This window comes from Lonchura striata, chromosome 11, assembly GCF_046129695.1.
Source record: "Lonchura striata isolate bLonStr1 chromosome 11, bLonStr1.mat, whole genome shotgun sequence".
Classification (NCBI taxonomy): domain Eukaryota; kingdom Metazoa; phylum Chordata; class Aves; order Passeriformes; family Estrildidae; genus Lonchura; species Lonchura striata.
Window position 1 is genome coordinate 4,182,605 of NC_134613.1, and position 21,632 is coordinate 4,204,236.

Here is a 21,632-nt window from a genome sequence, read left to right on the forward strand (position 1 = left end):
CCTCTGCAGTGCTCTCTGGTTTCTATTCACCTCAGCCATCTCTGCAGACAAGGGCTCTTACTCACAGCTCCAAAATGAGGACCACATCTGTCTTGTTCTCATAGATGTCATGCAGCTTGACAATGTTGATGTGCAGGATCTGCTGCAGAATGGTGACCTCACGCTCTATCTCCTCCCGGCTCACACCACGCCGGCTGGCCTGGCTCTGGCGCTTCTTGATGAACTTGGCAGCGTATTCCACCCCTGTGCTTTTCTCTCGACACTTCTTCACTATAGCAAACTGGCCACTGTGAGAACAAGGAGACAACAAAAATGCTTTTAAGGCTTCTACATGACAGCTTCCCAAATAAGCCTGTCCCATACAAAGCCTGATCCTGTAAGCCCTGAGCAGCACTGCTGAGCACTATAAAGATTGTTCTTGGTACAAGAGAGAGGACTGTCAGTTCTCTGCAGTCAAAGGCAGTAGAGCATAACAAGGTAACCTCCTACTGTGTCTGAAATTTAGCAAAACCAAACAATGATTGACAAAAGGAGTTCAAACCTCTAAAAACGGTTCATGTTTAAATGAGTAAGATCTGTCTCACAAGGTTCAAGTTACCACTACTTCACTCAGTAATGCTTAAGACATTCAAGTCTGCAAAACACCACTGGGTGTTCTGAAAGAACACACAAAGAGTAAAATATTTGTCTTAAGAATAGTCCCTAGAGAAGAACTCAAATGAATTGCAACTCTTTGGAAATGCAAAACTGGCCTCCAGCAACCAATTTTCAAATCTAAAAAAATATTCATTCATATTTATGCATTCACTTGACAATTTGGCTGTAAATATAACTAGTGTAAGTGCAGGTTTCCCATTGCACCTCAAGGGCAAATAATTTCCCACTGTACCAAATAGCACAGTGGCTGTATTAAGGTTAAAAGGCATGTACTTGCAATTTGCTAGCAAAACTTTCCTCACTGTGACTCCTAATGTACTCCAATTGCAAAATTCCTGCCTTATCTCCTAGGAATTGGCAGATCTCCAGTCTCAGAATACACATTTAGTACCAGATACTTCCTTATTCAGGACATTATAGCCAAACTTGGAAGGAAAAGACTCATCTTTCAGGTAACCATAACCTTTAGCTACTGTGATTTTATCAGATAGGATCTCTTTATATGAATCACAAACTCATTAAGTGCATACCCCCCCATGACTACACTGTATAAGCAGGGAGCTGTTGTTGTTTTCAATATGACTGTATCATTCACTGGTTTGGTAAATGAGGAATGCAAGTACATTTGGTATTTAAATCATGCAGCATACACAGCAATTATATTCAGCACCTCATCAGATGCAGTACTTAGTGCTTCATCAACAAAGACATCTGAGTGGAGTCTGTCTTAAACATACAAAGGCATAAAAATTAAAAATTAAGGTTGGCACTTGGTCCTCAATTGCTCTCAAAGGCTCCCACCCTATGACAGAGGCAGCCTCTCATTTCAGAGTTCAAACAAATGCCAAGCAGCCTGACATACTTCTTTTAGTCTTTCATTTTCATATATACCCTAAACTCTTCCCAGGACAGAGGCATGAACAGATGGGACAAGTGTACTTATCCCTTTAGGAATAATCATTCGCAAATGGAATCAAGACTGTGGCCATTTGTCACATGCTTTAATTCATTCATATTTCTCCTGCTTTTATCATTACCTGCAAACCTAGAGAAATTCCCACTACAAAATTCCCAAACTTGCCTTAAACATTCTACTAAAAGAGTTTTTGTAGTGCTGAGAACTGCTTGCATCATGACTTTCATGTTTTTCTTGTTTGCTCGATCATATTTTGCAAGACATGCATCTGGCTTGGTTCAGACTTTCTGAAGAAACATGGTATTAATGTTCCTGTGCTTGTTTCCTTGAATCCTCTCTAGAGACAAATTTTGTCAAAGTTCAGGAGAAAATATGTTTTCATGAGTCAGTCAACTTTTGCATTTAGAAATTCCAGCGATACTGTGGATTTTGTACATTTCTGTAGATGCAGACACTTACAAAAGTAGTAATTACACAGGATAGGAATTTCTGTCTTCTCCTTTGACATAAATAATTGTCCCAGACTATAACTATTACAGTACCAATTCCCTTGTAATCTACTATTGCTCCCCTGTATGAGTGGTCAGGAACATACACTGTTGCTGCTCCTGGTTTAGCCTTCATGCCATTTCCCATTTCCCTTAAAAACAGGCTTTTGCAGACAACTCTTCAGTGGGACAGTTCGGGACTGGGGAGAAGAGGTTACAAGTGACAGGGAAGGACACAAATGCTCAGTTTCTTATCCTGTGACATTTAAGGCAGTTACAATGTAATTACCAATTAATAGCTCCTGGAGGCCTATTCAGCTATGAAACAACAAGATGCCTCACAGGCATTTTACAATCACAGTCAGACACTTTGGATTTCCGGTCAGCTACACAGATTGTAAGGTCAGAAGCAAGACAACAGTGGTTTCCTGCCTTCTCACACATGTGCACTCAGACCATAAGAATCAAACTCTGTCAGCTTTCAAAACTTGTGACCTAGGCTAGGAAAAAAGCAGAAGGAAAGTATGTCTCGCTGACACCTAAGTTGACAGCACTGACAAATTAAGCCATTTAGATAATTTCATATGGGGCATTTGTACCTGATCTTAGACTTGAAACTAAACTTCACAGCTCAGATATCCAAATTTCAGCCAAAAGACCTTGCCAGAATTCATGGTGTTATATGTATGGGGATAATTTGTGCATATAAAATGAGTTAGATGTCTTATATATTTTGCTGTTGAAAAACATTCTTATAAAAGATTTTTAAGCGCAAAAGCCAGTGTTGAGGATTGCATCAGTGTCGAAACCACCATGGACAAGAGGGAGGAGAACCTCATTTGCAAACAAATGAATGTAGCCAGCCAGGAGATGGGTCGTTCCCCAAGATGATCTGGGGATGGTGAATACTTGATAAATATCTAACACCGGAGAGATACATCTCAATGCAGGGTTCCAGGAACTCGATCATGGATGACTATCAGCCCCCAGACATGGTTTTGTTCAGTTCATCACAAAGAAAGGACTCCACATGAGTATGTGAAACTCTGAAAGGAAGAAAAGGGACTCAGGCCCGGCCGAAATAAACTGTATAAAAATCACTTGTACAGGACAGTCGGTGTGAACACAGGGGATGCTATAGTGGTCGGACCTGTGTCTCACCCAGCACCGATAGCCGGGCTTGGTTCTGTCCACCGTATCATGATTGCATAATAAAAAATATATTTTTATTAAATATTAAATTTGGCTCTATTAATTTGTACCTATAACAAATGGGTTTTAGTGCAGTGCTGAAACAAAGATGACTTAGATCATGAACAGTATTCCCAATACACGCAGGATAAGCTCAGAGGCTGATGCTTCCGGATAGAGCCTACCTGGACCTCAGTAAAGCCTTTGGCACTGTCCCCCACAGCACTCTCTTGGAGAAACTGGCTGCACACGGCTTTGACATTGGTCTTAGAAATCTTTTCAAAACTTAATGACACTACGATTCCTAATTTCTAAAATGTTTTTTTCCAAGAAGTTACATTTGTTCCCTTCCAGAAATATTTTGGACAGCTGTTGTCTTGGCTTGGAAAGACAGGTGTCTGCTAAGGAAGGCAGGAGCCTTCCCTGAAATTGAAAAAATGTAGACCCCTTCCCTCTGAATTGTTAGATTTGAAATTAAGGGGGCCTCTCAGGAAAAAATATGTGAGAAGGAATAACAGTTCTTTATTAGGGAAGAAAATAAAAAAATAAAATAAACAATGCAGTGAACCAAAACAGCACTGACAGAGTCAGAATACAGCCTGACAACAGGCTGGTCAGAGAGTTGGCAGCAGTCCAATTGGAATTGTGGCTGCAGTCCTCCTGGAGTGTCAGGTGTGGTTCTGCTGGAGTAGAGATCTTGTAGGAAAAGGGTGTAGTCTTCCTCTGAAGAGGCAGTGGAAGAGGCAGCTGTTCCTCTGAGAAAATCCAGCGCAGAAAAAGCTGTGTTGGTGGACCGGAATCTCAAGACTATATGCAGCTAGGAATGCTTGGCTCCTCCCTCTGGGCGGAGCATCTCACAATGGGATGTTACAGTTCTTAGCAGTCATGCAGTGACATTCAATGGCCCATTATCAGCAGATGTCTCCCCAGAGGGAGGATTGATTGTGGAAGAGATAAGGAAAAACTGCCTGCTTAACACAAAACAACTGCCTTACAGATGGCAAATAGAATACATCTTGCTTTTCAACCTGGGACAGCTGTGCAACAGCCTTGTCACACACTAAGCATCCTCAATTGTGGAAACAGCTCATGAGTATGAACAATAGCAGCTGCATCCTGTCAGTTATAATTAGCTACAACAGCAATTCTGTCCATCAGTAATGATGGAATTTATCCCAGCAATGAAGACAACCTATCATTCTACATTGCTACTATCATGTAGGAGGTTTGTCACAGAATAAGAACACAGAGACAATATTACTGGGTGGTTTTGGAGACTATTTTGAGAACCATGATTTAGAAGAGCACAAGTTCAGCTCATTTAATCATCATGCACTTCAGGAGAGGATGTGGAAAGGATGTGAGAAGAGCAAAGCTGGACAATCCAGAATAACAGGACAACTTCTTGCTCTTTGTCAAAGTTTCCTTCTAATACTGGTTCTGGAGGGCAATGCTCTGGGGCAGAATAGCACCTGAGAGCAAGAGTAGTGCAGGTGCCAGCCTGGAATGCCCCAGTGCCCAGCAGTGCTGCTGCTCCACAGCTTTATAATGAAGAGAGCCATTAAGCAACTGCTTGCACAAATATAGGTTTATTCCAGCCTTCTTCTCATGCTCCTAAAATACTGCACAGCTCAGGAGCTCTTCTCAAAACACTGAAAATATATAAGCAAAGTACTGAGATTACAGGACTGACTCCAGTCAGGCTTTCTGAGGCCCAAGTGGGGAGAAGTCAGGAAGCTGATTCTATCATTTGACAAGAGCAACCATTTCTTCCCCAAACACCAAACATATATTCCCTTTCTGCATGTTCAGTCTATTTTTTATATCTTGTTCATATTCAAATTAATTTCATTCATTAAAGAATTCTAAAAAATATGATGATGATTGTTGTGGTGTATTCTGCTTTGAATCCATGTTTGCCCCCGGTTCTCCTCCCTAATCCGCTTTCTTCCCCAGTTGCCAATTTTCCCAAGCCCTTCCCTAACTTCCTCCCTTCCAAGTTGTCAATTCTCGCTATCCCTACCCATTTCTCCAGAGAGTTCTGTGTCTGTCTTGCCCTCGACACCCCATTTGTTACCCCCTCGTTTTCCCTGATAGGCTCATAAGCTATTTGCCCCACCTTATACTCGTCTCTTACCATATCCTCATTGGTTCACTTTCCTACAGCCCTTACTCCTGAGCTGCTGTATATGAAATAAGAGATTTTCCAGAGATCACTTGAACTAGCAAAATGAATGTATCAAAAATTAATGTATCAAAAATGAATGTATCATGTTTGTAGAATCATGTGTTGAATTTTAAGAAACCTCTGCCATGGCACAGAAGGCACAGGAAAGAAGAAAAAAAAATCTTTAAAGCTTCTTGCAAAAAGACAAATACCAGAGAAGACCAGGAATGCAAAGAACTCAGATACGGAGGCCCCTCTGTCTCCAAACATGTCAAGGATGATGGACTTATCCAGATAAGATAGCAGAGGACCAAAAGCGCATTCGCAGAGGAGAAGAGTTCAAAAGTTCAATGCAGAGGAAGACTATGGTTTCAGCCTCAAAAGACCACGAGACCCCCGTAAAGACCACCACAAAAAACCACGCATGCCCAAAAGGGCGTGGACCTATTTAGCATGAGAGGCGAAGAAAGGTGGGGCCAGGGGTTGAGTATGCATAGAAAAGTTGTGTAATGTATTGCACATGGAACACCTTTGTGAATAAAATTGTGGGACAAACTTCAGCTCGGGGCACAAGATTTTGGAGAGCTATCTCACTTGTGCCGGGCGCTGTCATACATACCCACTTCATAACTACATCGAGTTGTGGAGTCTACTTATTTATTCCGCGTATCGCTTCATATAAAAACTTCTGTTCACTCCCCCACCCAATTTTGTCGGGGAGCCCAGGAATAAATCCATCTTGTTCTACCCCAAGCCCCGTGTCATCGCTGTTGAAGTAGAGATCTTGTAGAAAAAGGGTGTAGTCTTCCTCTGAAGAAGCAGTGGAAGAGGCAGCTGTGCCGGACCTGCCAGTAACTGGGAATTGCAGAGCTCGCAGGGAACAGTCATGCCCCTGCTGCAGCCGCCTAGCATGCACCACATGGCATGCACTGCAACAGATGATGCTTTAGTTTTTAAAACTTCAAGTTCCCATAAAAGATATGATATATGTGTACATATTGACAGGTGCACTTTAAACTGAAATATGTTTTCAACAAGTTCATTGAAAAGTAAATGAACCTGGCAAAGGCAAAGGACAGTGCTCTTGCATTCTGCCAGTCAAGAGGTAACACAACTCCCTTTACAACGAGGACAATTTACTTAGGAACAGATTTGCAAGGGATTTTAGGCAGCCTTCCATTAACTCTTTAATATTAATTAGGTTCCTACACACTTGATGAAAAGTGATATGTATGTTGAATATAATTTGTGCCAATGTAATGTTGTATTTGATTTAGGGAAATATGATTTGATATGTGTAATATTTTGTTACTGCGAAGCACACACAACAGCACTGAAAGCTACTGTTACACCAAAAACTGGTTTCTTGGATAAAGCCTCATTTGCAATTTAATACACGTGGCTCGCCAGGAGATGGGTTGTTCCCATGAGGTGATACCCTAACACCTAGGCGTTGATCATTCCGGTAACAACCCGGAGATTGGGATTCCTGGAGTCCTCCAAGCTGATACATCTGAAAGCCACCGTTTCCTTAATTCCATCAGGGAAAAATGTCCACACCTGGACTTGGATTGTTCAACCTTGACGCGGAGAAAAGAAACTCTATCAATATGTGGAACTTTGAATGAAAAGAAAAGGCGGCTTGCCAAAATCCTAGCCTCGGGTGGAAAATTTCCTTTAAGAACCCAGTGCTGGGTCCAAGAGGGTGGTGTGTGTGTCCAGGGGAACCTCTGCCGAGAGGCGTCTTTTCTGTCACACACCCAGCACCAATCCCAGGCTTGGCACTGTCCTTTTCCTTGTGGCTGGCTCAGAGAGAATTTGATACTAAATAAAACTTTTATTTTTCATTTTAATTGGGCTGGACCAATTTTTATCTATAACAAAAATTAACACCTTTGTCCTTCTGAACCTAATTTTCCCAAGTTTGTAAAATACAGGTAATACTACTGGAAAATGAAATAACATTATATGAGGTGAGGATACACATTAATTTCATGTCTCTAGATATCACTAGTGTTATGTGTAGTGAATATATTTTGCCCCAATTATAATATGGTATATGTAATATTTAGTATTTTTTTTGAAAACACGTCTGTATTAGAAGCTGCCCCCACATAGGTAAAACTCAGTCTATGTTGAAACCTCATTTGCAAGCAAACGTATGTGGCTCCTCCGGAGATGGGCCTTATCTCGAAACCATACGGACGCACCGATCATCACGTCAACGACTCGAGACTGATACCATGAAAATCCTCCAGGCCAGATCCCCGTAACTACATCAGGGGATTCATCAACACCAGACACTGGATTGTTCCACCCCCATGCCAAGAAAAGAAATTTCATCAACATTTGGGACTCTGAATGGGAAGAAAAGGACTGATTGCCGAAACCCTGGCTTTGGGTGAAACTTTTCCTGTGGGAATCCAGGGCTTCCCTCTGGCTGCCCTGGAGGGACTGGGACCCTGTACAGAGCCCCGAGAGACACTGTCTCTGATCTCTGTCCACGGAAAAGAGTTTTCAATCTTATAGGATGAATTACAAGCTCTGAGTGTTTGAGTAATAATTAAGTGTGGCACGGGTGCAAAAGGAAAATTTTAGGATTCTAGATAAGGGGCTCAAAAGGGACAAGATGGAGGAAATTGGGTGTGTCTTGGCCTTTTTCTCCTTCTTCATGCCCTCCATGTTTCACTATAGTGTTGACATTTTTCTATTGGTTTAGGCTGGGGACACACTGTTCAAGTTAGATGACAGATATTGGCACGTTATTGTAAATAGAGCACACATAGTTTCTGGTATTTAATGTCTATAACTTCCCACTGAGGGGAGAGCCCCACACATTGCCCTGCAGGACAGAGCTGCGGCAAGGCAGCAGAACATGTTAGAGATAAGCAAGAATAAACAACCTTGAAACCAGCACAGACGAATTATGGCTTCTTCTTTGGCAGCGGGGCTGAAAGACAGAGACTTTCTACAATCTCCGGATCATCAATACCTCAGATTCCGACAAATGGCGTCCCTGCGTGAGCAAACAAAAAGGGCAAGAAGCCAATCCATCAAATGACCTCCAACCTTCATTGGAAAAAGGCACACACACTCTCCAAAAACTCCAGAGAGAGAGAGGGAGCGGAAAGCTCAAGACAAAACATCCTGACCTTCACCAAGACAGCTCGTCTGGAGGACAGCCAGGAGGAGAAAAACCAGAAGTGCGCCTGGGATTTCTTACCTGTGACCTGCTGGACGATGAACAGTGCCATCTCCAGACTGACCTCGTGCTGACTCATCTTTTGGTGAGAATGGTTGAAATTAAAAACATGGGGAAGGGATGGTCCCAAGGACAGACCAAAATTTTCTTAGCCTTATGGGGCAAGACTTCTACCCATCCAGTAGAGATAGCTCCAAATGAGATGAAAGCTTTGTTATTGTGGGTGCTGTGTAATCACCCACACACAGATGCACATCTTTTGCTTGTGTTAAATTTTTGGTAAGGGATCAATAAGCAACTGTATTACCAAGCCACAAAAAAATATAAGATTGATGCAAAACTTTTGCCTTCAGCAGAGACAATAGAGTCACTTTCACAACGTGGCATTTCAAACCAGACAGCTAAGGCTCCTATGGGAGCACAAGGGGGAAGATCGCCCCGCCAGCAGCTTGGGGCAATTTTCCTCACCACAGATCCAGGGGAAGCAGGATTGTCACCCGTGGAGGATCAGGGGGATGGTGTCTCATCACGCCCTGCGTCTCCGGGTTCCCACTGTTCCTCAGCATCTCTTGAACCTCAATCCCTAAACTCCTCCGATGCAGAAACTCCCCAGACAGTGAGAGATAAGCCAGGCACAGCTGCAGCCCTCGTTGGGGGAAGGGACCAGGCACTGTCCAAGTCCGAACCTGCGGGGGGGGGGTGGTGTGCAGCGGCGTCAGTGGCTCCGGTGCGGGAGGGTGCAGACATGAGTGCAGAGCAGAGGGAAGAGGGAGAGGAGAGGAGAGCGCTCTTGCAGCTGCGCGGGTGGGGAGCTCAAAACAGCCCGCAGTGTAGACAACAGCGGGCGGGGGGGCGGAAACGACACGGGCACAGGAGGCGGCAGGAGCGCGGGTGCGGCAGTCAGGCACCCCGAGCGTCCCGTGACACGTTCCGTGACGAGGATCTGTGAAACCGCGGAAGCGGCTCCCGGTTCGCAGCGGCGGCGCTGGCCGAGCGGGCGGCTGAGAGAGAGGGGGACTCCGCTCTCGCCATGGCGATGGCAGCGCGCATGCGCGAGACGGTAGCGCGAGACCCGGAAGTTGGAGCGGGGATCTCTCGCGTCTCGAGAGCGCGGCACGGGCACACGGCGTCCGGGGCGGCGGTGGCCGCCAGCCAGCCGCCCGCAGGCTGCGCGGCAGCCGTGCGGGAGACCCGAGTGCTGCGGGCTGCGGCAGCACGGCACGCAGCGCTGCACGCTGATGACGTCAGCGGAGCGCTGAGCCGCGCTAAGTGCCGGCACTGCCACAGCCCCGGGGGATGACCCAGAGCGGGACTGGGGCGGCGCCAGGCCAGGCCGGGAGAAGGGGGAAGGTGTCCCCGACGGCGCGGCCGCGCTGGAGCTGGTGTAGGCGGGGCGCAGCCGGGCAGGGCTTCCTTCGTTCATTCCCATGGCGACACAGACAGAGAGGGTTGAATCCAGGCTGCACATGCGTTTGCGGGAGTCAAAGCTGAGATAAGTAGAAGATCATTTGTTCACTGTGGTATGCTTGCTTACCTTGGTTTGCATAAGAATGTACTGGTGTGTCTTTGAAATGCTTATTTGCTTACAAGGTGATAAGGAGGTTGAGATTAAAGTCCTGGGTGTGTGTATCTGGTCTGCTTGCTGTATCTCAAAAGAAGAGACTTAGAAGCTATCACAACGACCAGACTCAGACTACATCTGGAGAGTCACGCCTGCAAGGAGAAGGGGGGGATAAAAGGAAGATTGGGACAGAACATTTTTGCGCGCCATTGGTGGAGCAGGAGACTCCCCGGCCGCCCAGCGCTGTGCTTTGCCTGCCTTGCTTGCTATTTTAAATAAAATTGCTTTATTGAATTAAGACACTTCAAATTGTCGTGTCACAATTTATAACAATTTGGTGCCGTGACTCGGATGGAGAAGTAGATCAGTCGCTACGGGACGATCGGGAGGCGCCCCGCCCTTATGGCGGCTCGGCTGCCCCAGGCTTTCTGATCACTCTCCACCGACGAACCTAAATTGAGTAACGGGCAAAGGAGAACCGGTTACCCCTGTAAACTTTGTGCACGAAGAACCAGCGAAGACGCAGGACGCGTGAGTATAGGCCGGTTTCCCGCTCGGTTTGGGGTGGTTTTCACGGAGTGCTGTGTGTGAGAGGTCTCATAGAGACCAAGTGAGTGCGGACTCTGTATTAGTGCGTTTTCCATTCCCCGCGAGGGGCTGGGCCACGAACCAGGGGAGCACGTGTGTGAGAAACTGAGTGCACTCCGGAAGATGGGACAGAGGAAAAGCAAGCCCTCTGGTCCCATGGGAGAGGGGACCCATGCTAAGCTTCCCCAGATTCCCAGGGATAGCCCCTTGGGTTTGATGATAATTAATTGGGATGCTTTCCCATCTAGAAAAGGGAAAGACAAAGTTAAAATGATACATTATTGTATGGAAGTGTGCGGGGGGAAACAAATTAGGGGAGACCATTTGTATTGGCCGGTATTCGGGTCCTTTGAGGATTGGATTTGTCAGGCTCTAAATATATATGTTAACTCAAAGGAAGCCTTTGATTCAGAAGAGAGCGAATATGCTTCCCTGTGGACAGTTGGGGAGACAAGGACAAAACTATTTGCCTTATCAGCCAGGGAAAAGAACAAGAAAAACAAGGAGGAAGATAATATGCCCCCCTACGTTCCTCCTCCATATATTCCTCCACTCCCACCCCCTGCTAGTCAAAATATATATCCCCAGCTGCCTGCGGACCCGGTTGGCCCCGGGGTCCCCACGGCTCCTTCAGACTCTGATGATGAGGCAGAGAGTGGAGGAACAAGGGAAAACAATCGTAGGGTAACTAGAAGTCAGACTAGGAAAAAGGAACAGGAATTGGGGATGTTTCCCCTAAGAGAACAAAGCATTGGTATGATCCCAAATCCCCAAGCGGGACAGGAAGGTCAGCCACCCCAAATAGCAGGGGTTGCCTATGTAACTGTGCCTTTAGACTCTGGGCAAGTCAGGGACTTTAAGAAGGAAATGGGACATTTGTTGGACGATCCTCTAGGAGTGGCAGAACGGTTGGACCAATTTTTGGGGCCCAATGTGTACACATGGGAGGAGTTACAGTCAATACTAAGGATTTTGTTCACGGCAGACTAGAGGATTAGAGGAGCTCTTGAGGGAAGCGCAGAAGGTTTTTGTGAGAAGGGAGGAGGATTATGGCTGCAGTTGTGCGGGAAGGGCCTAACCCTAATTCCCGTGCAAGGAATGTAGAACAAAGGGAGAATCGGGAGCAGAGTTATATTTCTAGGGAAGGAAAAGAAAGAAGTCGTGAAATTGTCTGCTTCTACTGTGGAAAGAAGGGACATATGAAGAGGGGATGCAGACAACGGATAGCGGATGAGAAGGCCTTTAAGGAAGATTAGGGGTGTCAAGGGCTCTATTTGTTGGGGAAGAAACATCTTAAGGAGCCCTTGGTAAAGCTTAAAGTGGGACCCCAACAACAAGAGATGGAATTTTTAGTGGATACCGGGGCTGAAAGATCCACGGTGCAAGCCTTGCCGCTTGGATGTAAAAAGTCATCTGACACTGTACATGTAATTGGGGCAAAAGGAGAGCCCTTTGAGGTATCTGTTATCAAGGATGTGATGGTAGAAACTGATTCCAAATTTGGTATAGGTTCTTTACTACTGGTACCTGAAGCAGATTACAATTTATTAGGGAGAGATCTGATAATAGAATTGGGTATTAATTTAGAAGTTATAAATAAAGAATTACAGATAAAGCTCTGCCCTTTAAGGGTGGAGGATGAAAAGAAAATTAATCCTGAGGTGTGGTATACCCCAGAAACGGTGGGGAAATTGCAGATTAAGCCTTTCTCAGTGGAAATAATTGCATGCGGCAAGGCACTAGAGGGCATAAATCCCCTCCTGAAGAATACTCTTGCTGCCGAGAAGATGGTACACCCTGTGGCTCGAAGCACCCGAGTCGACGGGCGAGGCAGAGGAGTAAACAGCTGTGGAGGAAGGAGCCCTCAGGATGGAATACGCAAGCAATATTTGCGGAACTACCCCGGGACTGGGAGTAACAAAGGCAGAAATAGTTTTTGGGCTCAAGGGTATTTTGGTGATAACCAGCTAATAGAGGGAAAGAAGTCACAAGGGTATAATTGTTGCAGTGTGAGAAACCAGACCCCACATGCCATTTGCTTACTGCTTGTGATTTTCCTTTGTATATCTTGTAATACTGTGGAAGTAACAACTCATGAACCTTTCAAGTGGACTTTAGGAAGATGGGAGGATTCACGAGTTATAAGGAGCTGGAACTGGGGTGGCATCCCTAGTAAATCAACAAAAGGAATTTAAAGCATTAAGAATTTCAGTAGATAAAGATCTGAGTAAAATTGAGCAGGCCATCGATGGATTAGTAAAATCATTAAGGTCCCTATCTGAGGTGGTGTTGCAGAACAGAAGGGGTTTAGACTTGCTGTTATTACAACAAGGGAGATTGTGTGTAGCCCTGAAGGAGGAATGCTGTGCATACGCTGATCATACTGGAGTTGTTACAGACACCATGGCAGAATTAAGAAGATTAGAGCAGAGAAAGAGGGAAAGAGAGGCACAGCAAAGTTGGTATGAATCATGGTTCACTCAATCTCCTTGGTTAACTACCTTGTTATCCACCCTTGCAGGACCTCTGATACTGATAATATTGGGACTGACCTTTGGGCCATGCATCTTCAATAAGGCAATAGAAATAGTGAAGGGACGCTTAGAGGCAGCACGTTTAATGCTCATTAGGGCAAAATATGAACCCATACATGATGTAGATGAGACCCTAATACTAAGTCACCAAGAGTTACAAAGATTCAGTGAACAAAATAAAGATGAACAAGAAAAAGGGGGGAATTGAGATAAGTAGAAGATCATTTGTTCACTGTGGTATGCTTGCTTACCTTGGTTTGCATAAGAATGTACTGGTGTGTCTTTGAAATGCTTATTTGCTTACAAGGTGATAAGGAGGTTGAGATTAAAGTCCTGGGTGTGTGTATCTGGTCTGCTTGCTGTATCTCAAAAGAAGAGACTTAGAAGCTATCACAACGACCAGACTCAGACTACATCTGGAGAGTCACGCCTGCAAGGAGAAGGGGGGGGATAAAAGGAAGGTTGGGACAGAACATTTTTGCGCGCCATTGGTGGAGCAGGAGACTCCCTGGCCGCCCAGCGCTGTGCTTTGCCTGCCTTACTCGCTTGCTATTTTAAATAAAATTGCTTTATTGAATTAAGACACTTCAAATTGTCGTGTCACAATTTATAACAAAAGCGAACGCGGAAGCGGCTGAGAGAGTGGGCACCTCGTTCGGAGGGGCAGATTGCAGTGTGGGCTCGGCACAGCCAGCACTGGGCGTGAGTGGGGAGGGCGAGCAAGAGAGAGGCGCAGCCGCCCTAACGCAGGCAGAAGCGGGGCGTGACTGCACCACAAGTACTCCCCGCTGCACCACCCATGCTGGTGCAGGCGGGCGCTGGGCAGAGGCAGTTGCAGGGATCTCCTTGGTCACCGCTTCTCAACAGCGGAGCTGAGTGGTACAGACAGAGATGCCAGGGATTTTTCCGCGGCATCGGTGCGCCTGTAGCTGCATGGTTCAACTGCAGTGCACATTCAAACATTAACAACAAATACACGGCAGTGCCCAGAAACCACAGCAGCCAAAGCATACAACTTTTTACAAGCACATCCATTGCACCAAATATCCTGCAGCAATGCTGAGGGATGGGACTCCAACATTCACCCCAAAAATAAGATGCAGTTAAGTCACCCTTTGAAATCATTGCAACATAAGGGTTTCTTCCAAACTTCTCCAATGTTTCTAAACACTAACCCCAGGTTTTTCAGTTAGGTCACAGAATTGATCAGCAGACGCACCCAGCCGGTGTCATGATAGGTTATGATTGTGGAACACAATGTGAAAAAGAGATATCAAAATGAAAATTGAAATAGAAAATTAACTAGCATGAAATTTTAGTAATTTATTATATTAAGGTGCAAGTTAGGTTGCATTTTAACATTCTATTAATGGTAAAATTTATTTTTATATAGTTTGGTTTGAGTTTAAGTTAAGTATTGTTTAATTAGAGTATATCACTTTAAGTTTATTTTAGGTTTGGACCCTGAAGAAATTAAGTTTATAAAGGTTTAATTCACAATGGATTTATATGTTATTAATTTGATACATATGGATTTCATAAAGTTAATATAATTTAGGGATTCTTTACCAAGATTTTTATATATATTTATATATTTATTTATATTATATAAAATATATTTATATATTTTATATATATAATATATATATTATATATTATAAGTACTGTTTCATTCAAAAATTATTTTAAGTTTTTCAAAGGTCAAGTTTATTTAGCTAACAAGATTTATTTGTTTTTCTTTAAGGATGAGAAGGTTTTGACTGAAAGAGTTCCCGAAGTAATAATGAACATTGATTTAAGGAGAAGACACAATTTATTGGATCCTTGGTTTTGTTTTAATCTTTTCAATTTTATTATAAGTTTATCAGTATATAAGAGTTGTAAAGGAATTTATTTTGAGTTTTCCGAGATTGATTTCATTGTTTACTAGTCAGTTTTATAGTCTGTTATTTCTTTGTATAATGATACAAAGGGTGTTTGTTTTCAAATCTTTTATTTTTAACTATTTAAGTGTTTTATAAATGTTATTGTTAAGAAATTTTATCATGTTATCAGGCGAAGCTTTGTGCTTTGTTTTTTCATAGTGAATTTTCATATGTTTTAGTGTTATGTAATCTTATCCAGGTTGCATACCATTCTGAAGTCTCATTTTGGATTTTAACTATATTGTGCATTTTTCTAGCTGGACTTTCTGGTTTGTTTTTATATCTCTTGTGAGTGGAATCATTGCATTTCTATTTTTTATCATTCTCAAGTGTTTTTCAGAAGATCTCAGAGAGAGGTGCCTGAAGCATTCTGACAGCCTTTTATGACTGTTAATCTTATGATTTCTTCCAATTGACATCCTTTTCCCTCAAAGAAGTTTCAAGAAAAATAAATCCTTGTGTCATTTGATTAATTTATCAGTTTGAACTTCGAGTGTTTATTTTATATGAAAATGTTATAATGAGTTGTTATGTTTTAAGTATCATATATGTATTGTTGGTATAAGCTTTGTTTAAGATAATATGTTAAAGGACATCACTCCAATTTAAAGTTTGGGTTTTGGCCAGGTCCAGATTTTAACTTGGACGGATGAGTTTGCCAGCAAAATCCAGAGGTTTTTGCACAAAAATGAATGATATGTAGATCATTTTGTTCCACCAATTTGATCCTACAAATATGACAGCTGACACAGCTTTGAGGTGAAACTTGTAAAGCCCTGCCCGGGAAGGGATGCCAAGAGTTTTCACTGTAAACAAATGTTTCAGCTGTTTGCAGACTGAACTACTGGCGCAATGCTTCTAATGATCATGCTTTGTTAAATTTTATTTTTGTTATTTAGAATCTCTTTCTTTTGAACTTTCTTGAATTGTTATCGATTTCAATAAGTTTAATGCATTTTATCACTGAGGTATTTTGTCTTATTCTATATTATGTTTTATATTTCAACCTTCCTGTTTCAAAAGAGAAGAGAAAAAAGAAAAAAGAAAAAAGGAGTGAAGAAGTGCCTGAAATAAGGCTGGAATGAGGATGAAGATTTTGTATATTGTCATCTTTTGAAATAATTCTTTTGTAGACCTGATTTCGCTGATCATCGAGAAAAAGATGAGGATAGTCCCAGACACTGGATAGATCAAACTGAAAAAATCATTCAAATTAATAACTTTGAGCAAGGATTGTGTTAATGTTTTCACAGAAATTGAAAGTGGGTTTTTTTTTTTAGCTTACAGGCCCTCAAAAACAATTCTTACAGATTTAGAGATGATAGCTCAGATCATTATTAAGGCAAAGACCAGGTTGCTGACAATGTCAGGCAAAGATTTCTTAATCATTCATTTACATTTAAAGAAAAAATATTTTGAGTGGATAATCCAAAGTCACAAGATTTTTCAATTGCATTGTTAGGGTATCCAGAAGTTTGCACAGTTCATTTTCCAGCTCACAGAATGTTAAATGCAAAAATAAGTTTTAGAGAGAAACCAAAAATAAGTCAGGAACCACTGGAAGGGGTGACCAGTGTTCACTGATGACTCAGGGAAAACTCACAGATCATATGGCAAAATCCAAAAACGGGGAAATGGGAATAAAATATTAAAATGGTACAGGGTTCATCGCAAATTGTAGAACTGATAGCAGTAATCAGTATTTTTCAATTATTTCAGGAACCCTCAATCTGATCACAAATTCAGTGTATGTTGCAAATGTGGTCAAACGATTAGAGGAATCACTTTTAAAACATATGGACAATGAAATTTTATATTCATATCTATTATGCATGAAAATGATCCTAGAAAACAGAGAACATAAATATTTTGTTATACACATCAGAGTGCATTCTTCACTTCTGGGGTTTTTAGTAAAAGGGAATGCTCATGCAGATAGCCTTTTAGGAAATTGGGTGTGTCTTGGCCTTTTTCTCCTTCTTCATGCCCTCCATGTTTCACTATAGTGTTGACATTTTTCTATTGGTTTAGGCTGGGGACACACTGTTCAAGTTAGATGACAGATATTGGCACGTTATTGTAAATATAGCACACTTAGTTTCTGGTATTTAATGTCTGTAACATCCCACTGAGGGCAGAGCCCCACACGCTGCCCTGCAGGACAGAGCTGGGCAGGGCAGCAGAACATGTGAGAGATAAACAGAATAAACCACCTGGAAACCAGCACAGACCAATTCTGGCTTCTGCTTTGGCAGCGGGGCTGACAGACAGAGACTTTCTACAATCTTGGAATCATCAATACCTCAGATTCCAACATTTTCCTATAAAAACCACTTGTGCCAGGATGGAGGTGTGTGGGCATAGAGGGAACCTCTGCTGAGACTGACTCCTTGTGGCACACCCAGCGCCAATCCTGGGCTCGACACTGTTCTTTCCTTGTCATTGGCTAAATAGAATTTGATTGCAAAATAAATGTTTTATTTTTCATTTTAATTTGGCTGGACAAATTTTCATTTATAATACTAGATATCTAAAAGTGAAATTATAATAATTATACAATATTAATTATATTATATTAATTATTAATATATAATTATTAAAATGAATATTTTAATCAATAGGTGTTCTTGCACAAGAATACATGACCTGAAAGGAGGCTAAAATAAAACTGAACAGCGCCTAAAACAGTTTTTAACTGTGTAAATTCATAGACAGTACTCTGACTGCATGATAGTTTAAAAATACTAAAAATACATTATGAAATCATCCTGTGTATATGCATGAGTTAACAGACATAAACATAACCACAATAATAGTGTTTTGCCAGCCTGAACACGGGGCTTTTCTACATTAAAGGCTGGTGTGTTTAGTTCAGCAGAGGATAATTCATCCTCAGTTACATTCATTGTTATTATGTCAACAGTTTTGTTCATCATGCCTTTTTGCCACTATTAAATTTGGACTGGTTTTAACTGGCCATCTCAAGCTTAGAAAGTCTGCACCTTACTACTTTTCCATTTTTGTCGTTCCTATTTAATTTTCTTGGAAAAATATATTAGTAATTTTATCCATTTATGGTTGGTTTTTTTGCTAACTTTCAAAGCAAAGCCCCGGAGAATTCTTGCTCAGTTTGAGGAAAACATATTTTTCAGCCTTTTTTTTTCCCCAAGTGATTAGAGCAATTGCTCGACCATAGTTTTATTTACACTCCTGCCTCTTTGCTTATACTTCAGAGATTACTTCTCTTGTAACTGCACTGAGAGCTCTTCTCAGCAGAGAGGACAGGAGTCTGCTTGGAACAACACTGAGAATCCATTTTTATGCTTTCAGTTCATTTATAAAACACAGATCAACCAAAGGCCATGCAAGGTTCACAAAATATATGCATAAAAGCATATATACATAGAGCATTTTTGCAGGAATTCTGTAATCACAACTATAAAGATGTAAAAGCCTTCTGTAAATGACAATTTGCAGTACATTTTATTTTTTATAGACTTTTTGTTTTAGACTAAACCAGGATTTTGGTACAGCAGAAATTTAACCTACATGGTAAATAAATAAGAAGTCAAATAGCACAGCGTTTATTAAGAAATTAGAGTAGGATAGTTGAAACAGTAAATCAGAAACTTTATGGCAAGGTCACTGAAGGGAAAGTATCTCACTGCTTCCGTGAGACTTTATGGAATAAAACTAAAAAAAAAAACCCAAAACCTTCTTCTGTCAAATACTCTGATGGCACTTCCTGTAACTTCATAAAGAGTTTTTAAAATAAAACTGTCAGAAATGTCACTGTACTTCTGTTTAAGCTTCAGATAAAACTGAGTTTTGGTTTGTTTGCTTTTCTTTCCCCCTCCGCCACTCCAAACAAAACACAAAAGAAGTGGTTACCTCTCCTAAAGCAACTACACAGAACCTAAACTACCAGATGCCAGATTATAACAGAATGATCAAAAAAAAAATTTAATAGGGCACTTAATATCAATTTTGCTGGACTACTAAAAAGTAGTAGAAAGAAAAAAAAATCAGCTGCAACTTTTAAACACGCTAGCATTTTCGTTCACAACTCATGTTTTACTGATGGTGTAGTGCTCTAGAGCACAGTGACTTTGGGGGATAAGTTTCAGTAGGGAAGTGCTGAGCACCTTTGGACATATTCTGTCTTTGATAAAGTCACTGTCTGGCACCTTTCATCCCCATCTCTGAACTCACACAAAGATAACCTCAACACCCTGACCCAAAGTTGATCTCTGTGTCCGGTGCCAGAAAAGTGTCGAAGAGTAGAAGAATATTGACTCTAACAGAAGGATCTGGTTTAGTGGAATAAGTAGAGAGCAGCTCATTTGAAATTCAAAGAAAGTTTGATAAATCTAATTTTCTGAACAGTGCTATGAATTATTGCAAGCCTTCAGTACAGTAATGAAATACAGATATTTGGAATTCACTTAAGTTAACAAAATTAATTAAGCATTTATATTTTAGTTTGTAGAGTTATGTGTTGAATTTTAACCTTTTACTTAAGAAACCTCTGCCATGGTAAAAAAGGGCATAGGAAAATGCAAATTTCTGAAGTTTCTTGCACAAAGAATAATGCCTAGGGATGCAAAGAACCCAGATAAAGAAGCTTCCCTGTCTCCAAGCCTATCACAACTGACAGACGTACACAGATAAGTACCAAAAGCGCATGCGCAGAGAGGAAGATTTCAAAAGTTCAGTCATGAGGAAGACCAAAATCTTCAGCCTCAGAAGACCCCGAGAGACCCCTGGACGACCACCACAGCAAACCACGTGTGCTCAGAAGGGCGTGGACCTATTTAGCATGACAGGCGAGGACAGGCGGGGCCAGGGGTTGAATATGCATTAAAAAGTGGTGCAGTGTATTGCATATGGAACACCTTTCTGAATAAAAGAGCCGGTCAGACTGAGGCTCAGGGCACAAATTTTTGGAGAGATATCTTGTTTGTGCTGGGTGCTGACAACACATACCCACTTCATAACTACCCCACGTTGTGGAGTCTATTTATTTATAAGCATATCGCTTCAGTAACAGAATGAATACCTTAAACACCTTGTGGGGTCCTTAGCTGTGAGTCACAACAAATTGTGTCACCCACTGAATCGTCAAAAGCATCTCCTGGAACTGTTCAATGCTTTTGGAAACTTCCCAATCCTGCAGTGGCCATCATTGTGGCCCTTATCAGCTCCTCCTGAGACTGGAGGTGCAGAGTCAGCAGCAAGAGAGCATGAGCCCAGCAGTTCTGACAAGTTCCTGACAGCCTGGCAAGCTTTTTGCGTAATCTGAAGCTCAAGAATAAAATGCATATGATGAAAAATCTTCCCTGCTTATCAGGGAATCAGACTTAGCTTTTGGATTGAGTATCAGTGCTCTGAGTGGCAATGAGCAGAGTGCAGAGAGCCAGGTAGGGTCACAGCTGACTCATGCTCAGCAAGAATAGCTGATAAACTGTTCCTCTCACCATGTGGAGCAACAGCAGGACAGATGTAATGTACATAAGGAAGGTTAGCACATTGCACCTGGGTGTGTAAAGGTCCAAATACACCTAGATATGGACTGAGAGTAATAGGCCCAGGAGCACACGAATTGTAAGAGGGGAGAAGTATTACAGTCAAACAGTTAAATTATTTTTCTCCTTTCCCATATATCAAACAGATAAAAACTATGCTGGCACTTCATTCAAGACTTTAGGAAATTATCTATAAGGCTAAAACTGCAAAGAGCTGCTGAAACTCCCATTTCACTGCTCAGCTATTACAACAGGTTTTCACTCTGGTTCAAACTGGTGTAGAGTGTTAACAAGGATTAACAGATGTCACCTGAGACTTTGACCATCGGACAAGTACCTGTGATCTCTATTCTGCATCGATGCTAACAATTTGTCCCATGCTTTATCATTGTTAGAATTTGAGCTGCACTATGTTTATTTCATATGCATTTTTACTCATAAGTAATATTTTTCATTTTAAAAGTATGGAATTAATGCTATACAGAGTATATTTTCTCAGCTGTTGAAATTTCCATTTGCTTTGTACTCCAAAGCAAAATGGAAAAAATAGTTTTATTTTTACAGAAATGGCAAAACAAAGATTGGGGTTAATATTCAATGCCTTTTTCCTGGGATTAATATGCTGCTTAATATTCAGTGGTTAAATACATTACAAAATTTGAGCTTTGTGAGAACTACCACAGAGGTCATCATCTTTAATTATACTCTCAAAGCCAGACATGGATTGAGGAGATACACTGAGATAATTTCCATGATCAAGGTGGATGCTGATGATAAGGAATGTGCGACTTCATTACAAAGTAAGGCCAAGGCCAGCTCTTCTCTGTTACTGTAGGTAGAGCAACTTTGTTCTTATGAAAAAACCAAACAACAAAACT

At 42.0% G+C, this 21,632-nt stretch overlaps 1 protein-coding gene and 1 long non-coding RNA gene across 2 annotated transcripts in view; one reads left to right on the forward strand and one right to left on the reverse strand.

Annotated features, from left to right (window-relative positions):
* Positions 1–21,632, reverse strand: part of DAPK2 (death associated protein kinase 2) — a 57,631-nt gene that overhangs the window by 24,609 nt on the left and 11,390 nt on the right. The window contains exon 3 of the mRNA XM_021547363.2: positions 66–287. Coding sequence (XP_021403038.1) covers positions 66–287 — 222 coding nt within the window. The remainder of the gene's footprint in view (positions 1–65; positions 288–21,632) is intronic.
* On the forward strand, positions 9,744–20,230 carry LOC144246946 (uncharacterized). Its single transcript, XR_013340655.1, has 2 exons — positions 9,744–13,541; positions 15,049–20,230. It is a non-coding gene; the product is annotated as an uncharacterized LOC144246946 (long non-coding RNA).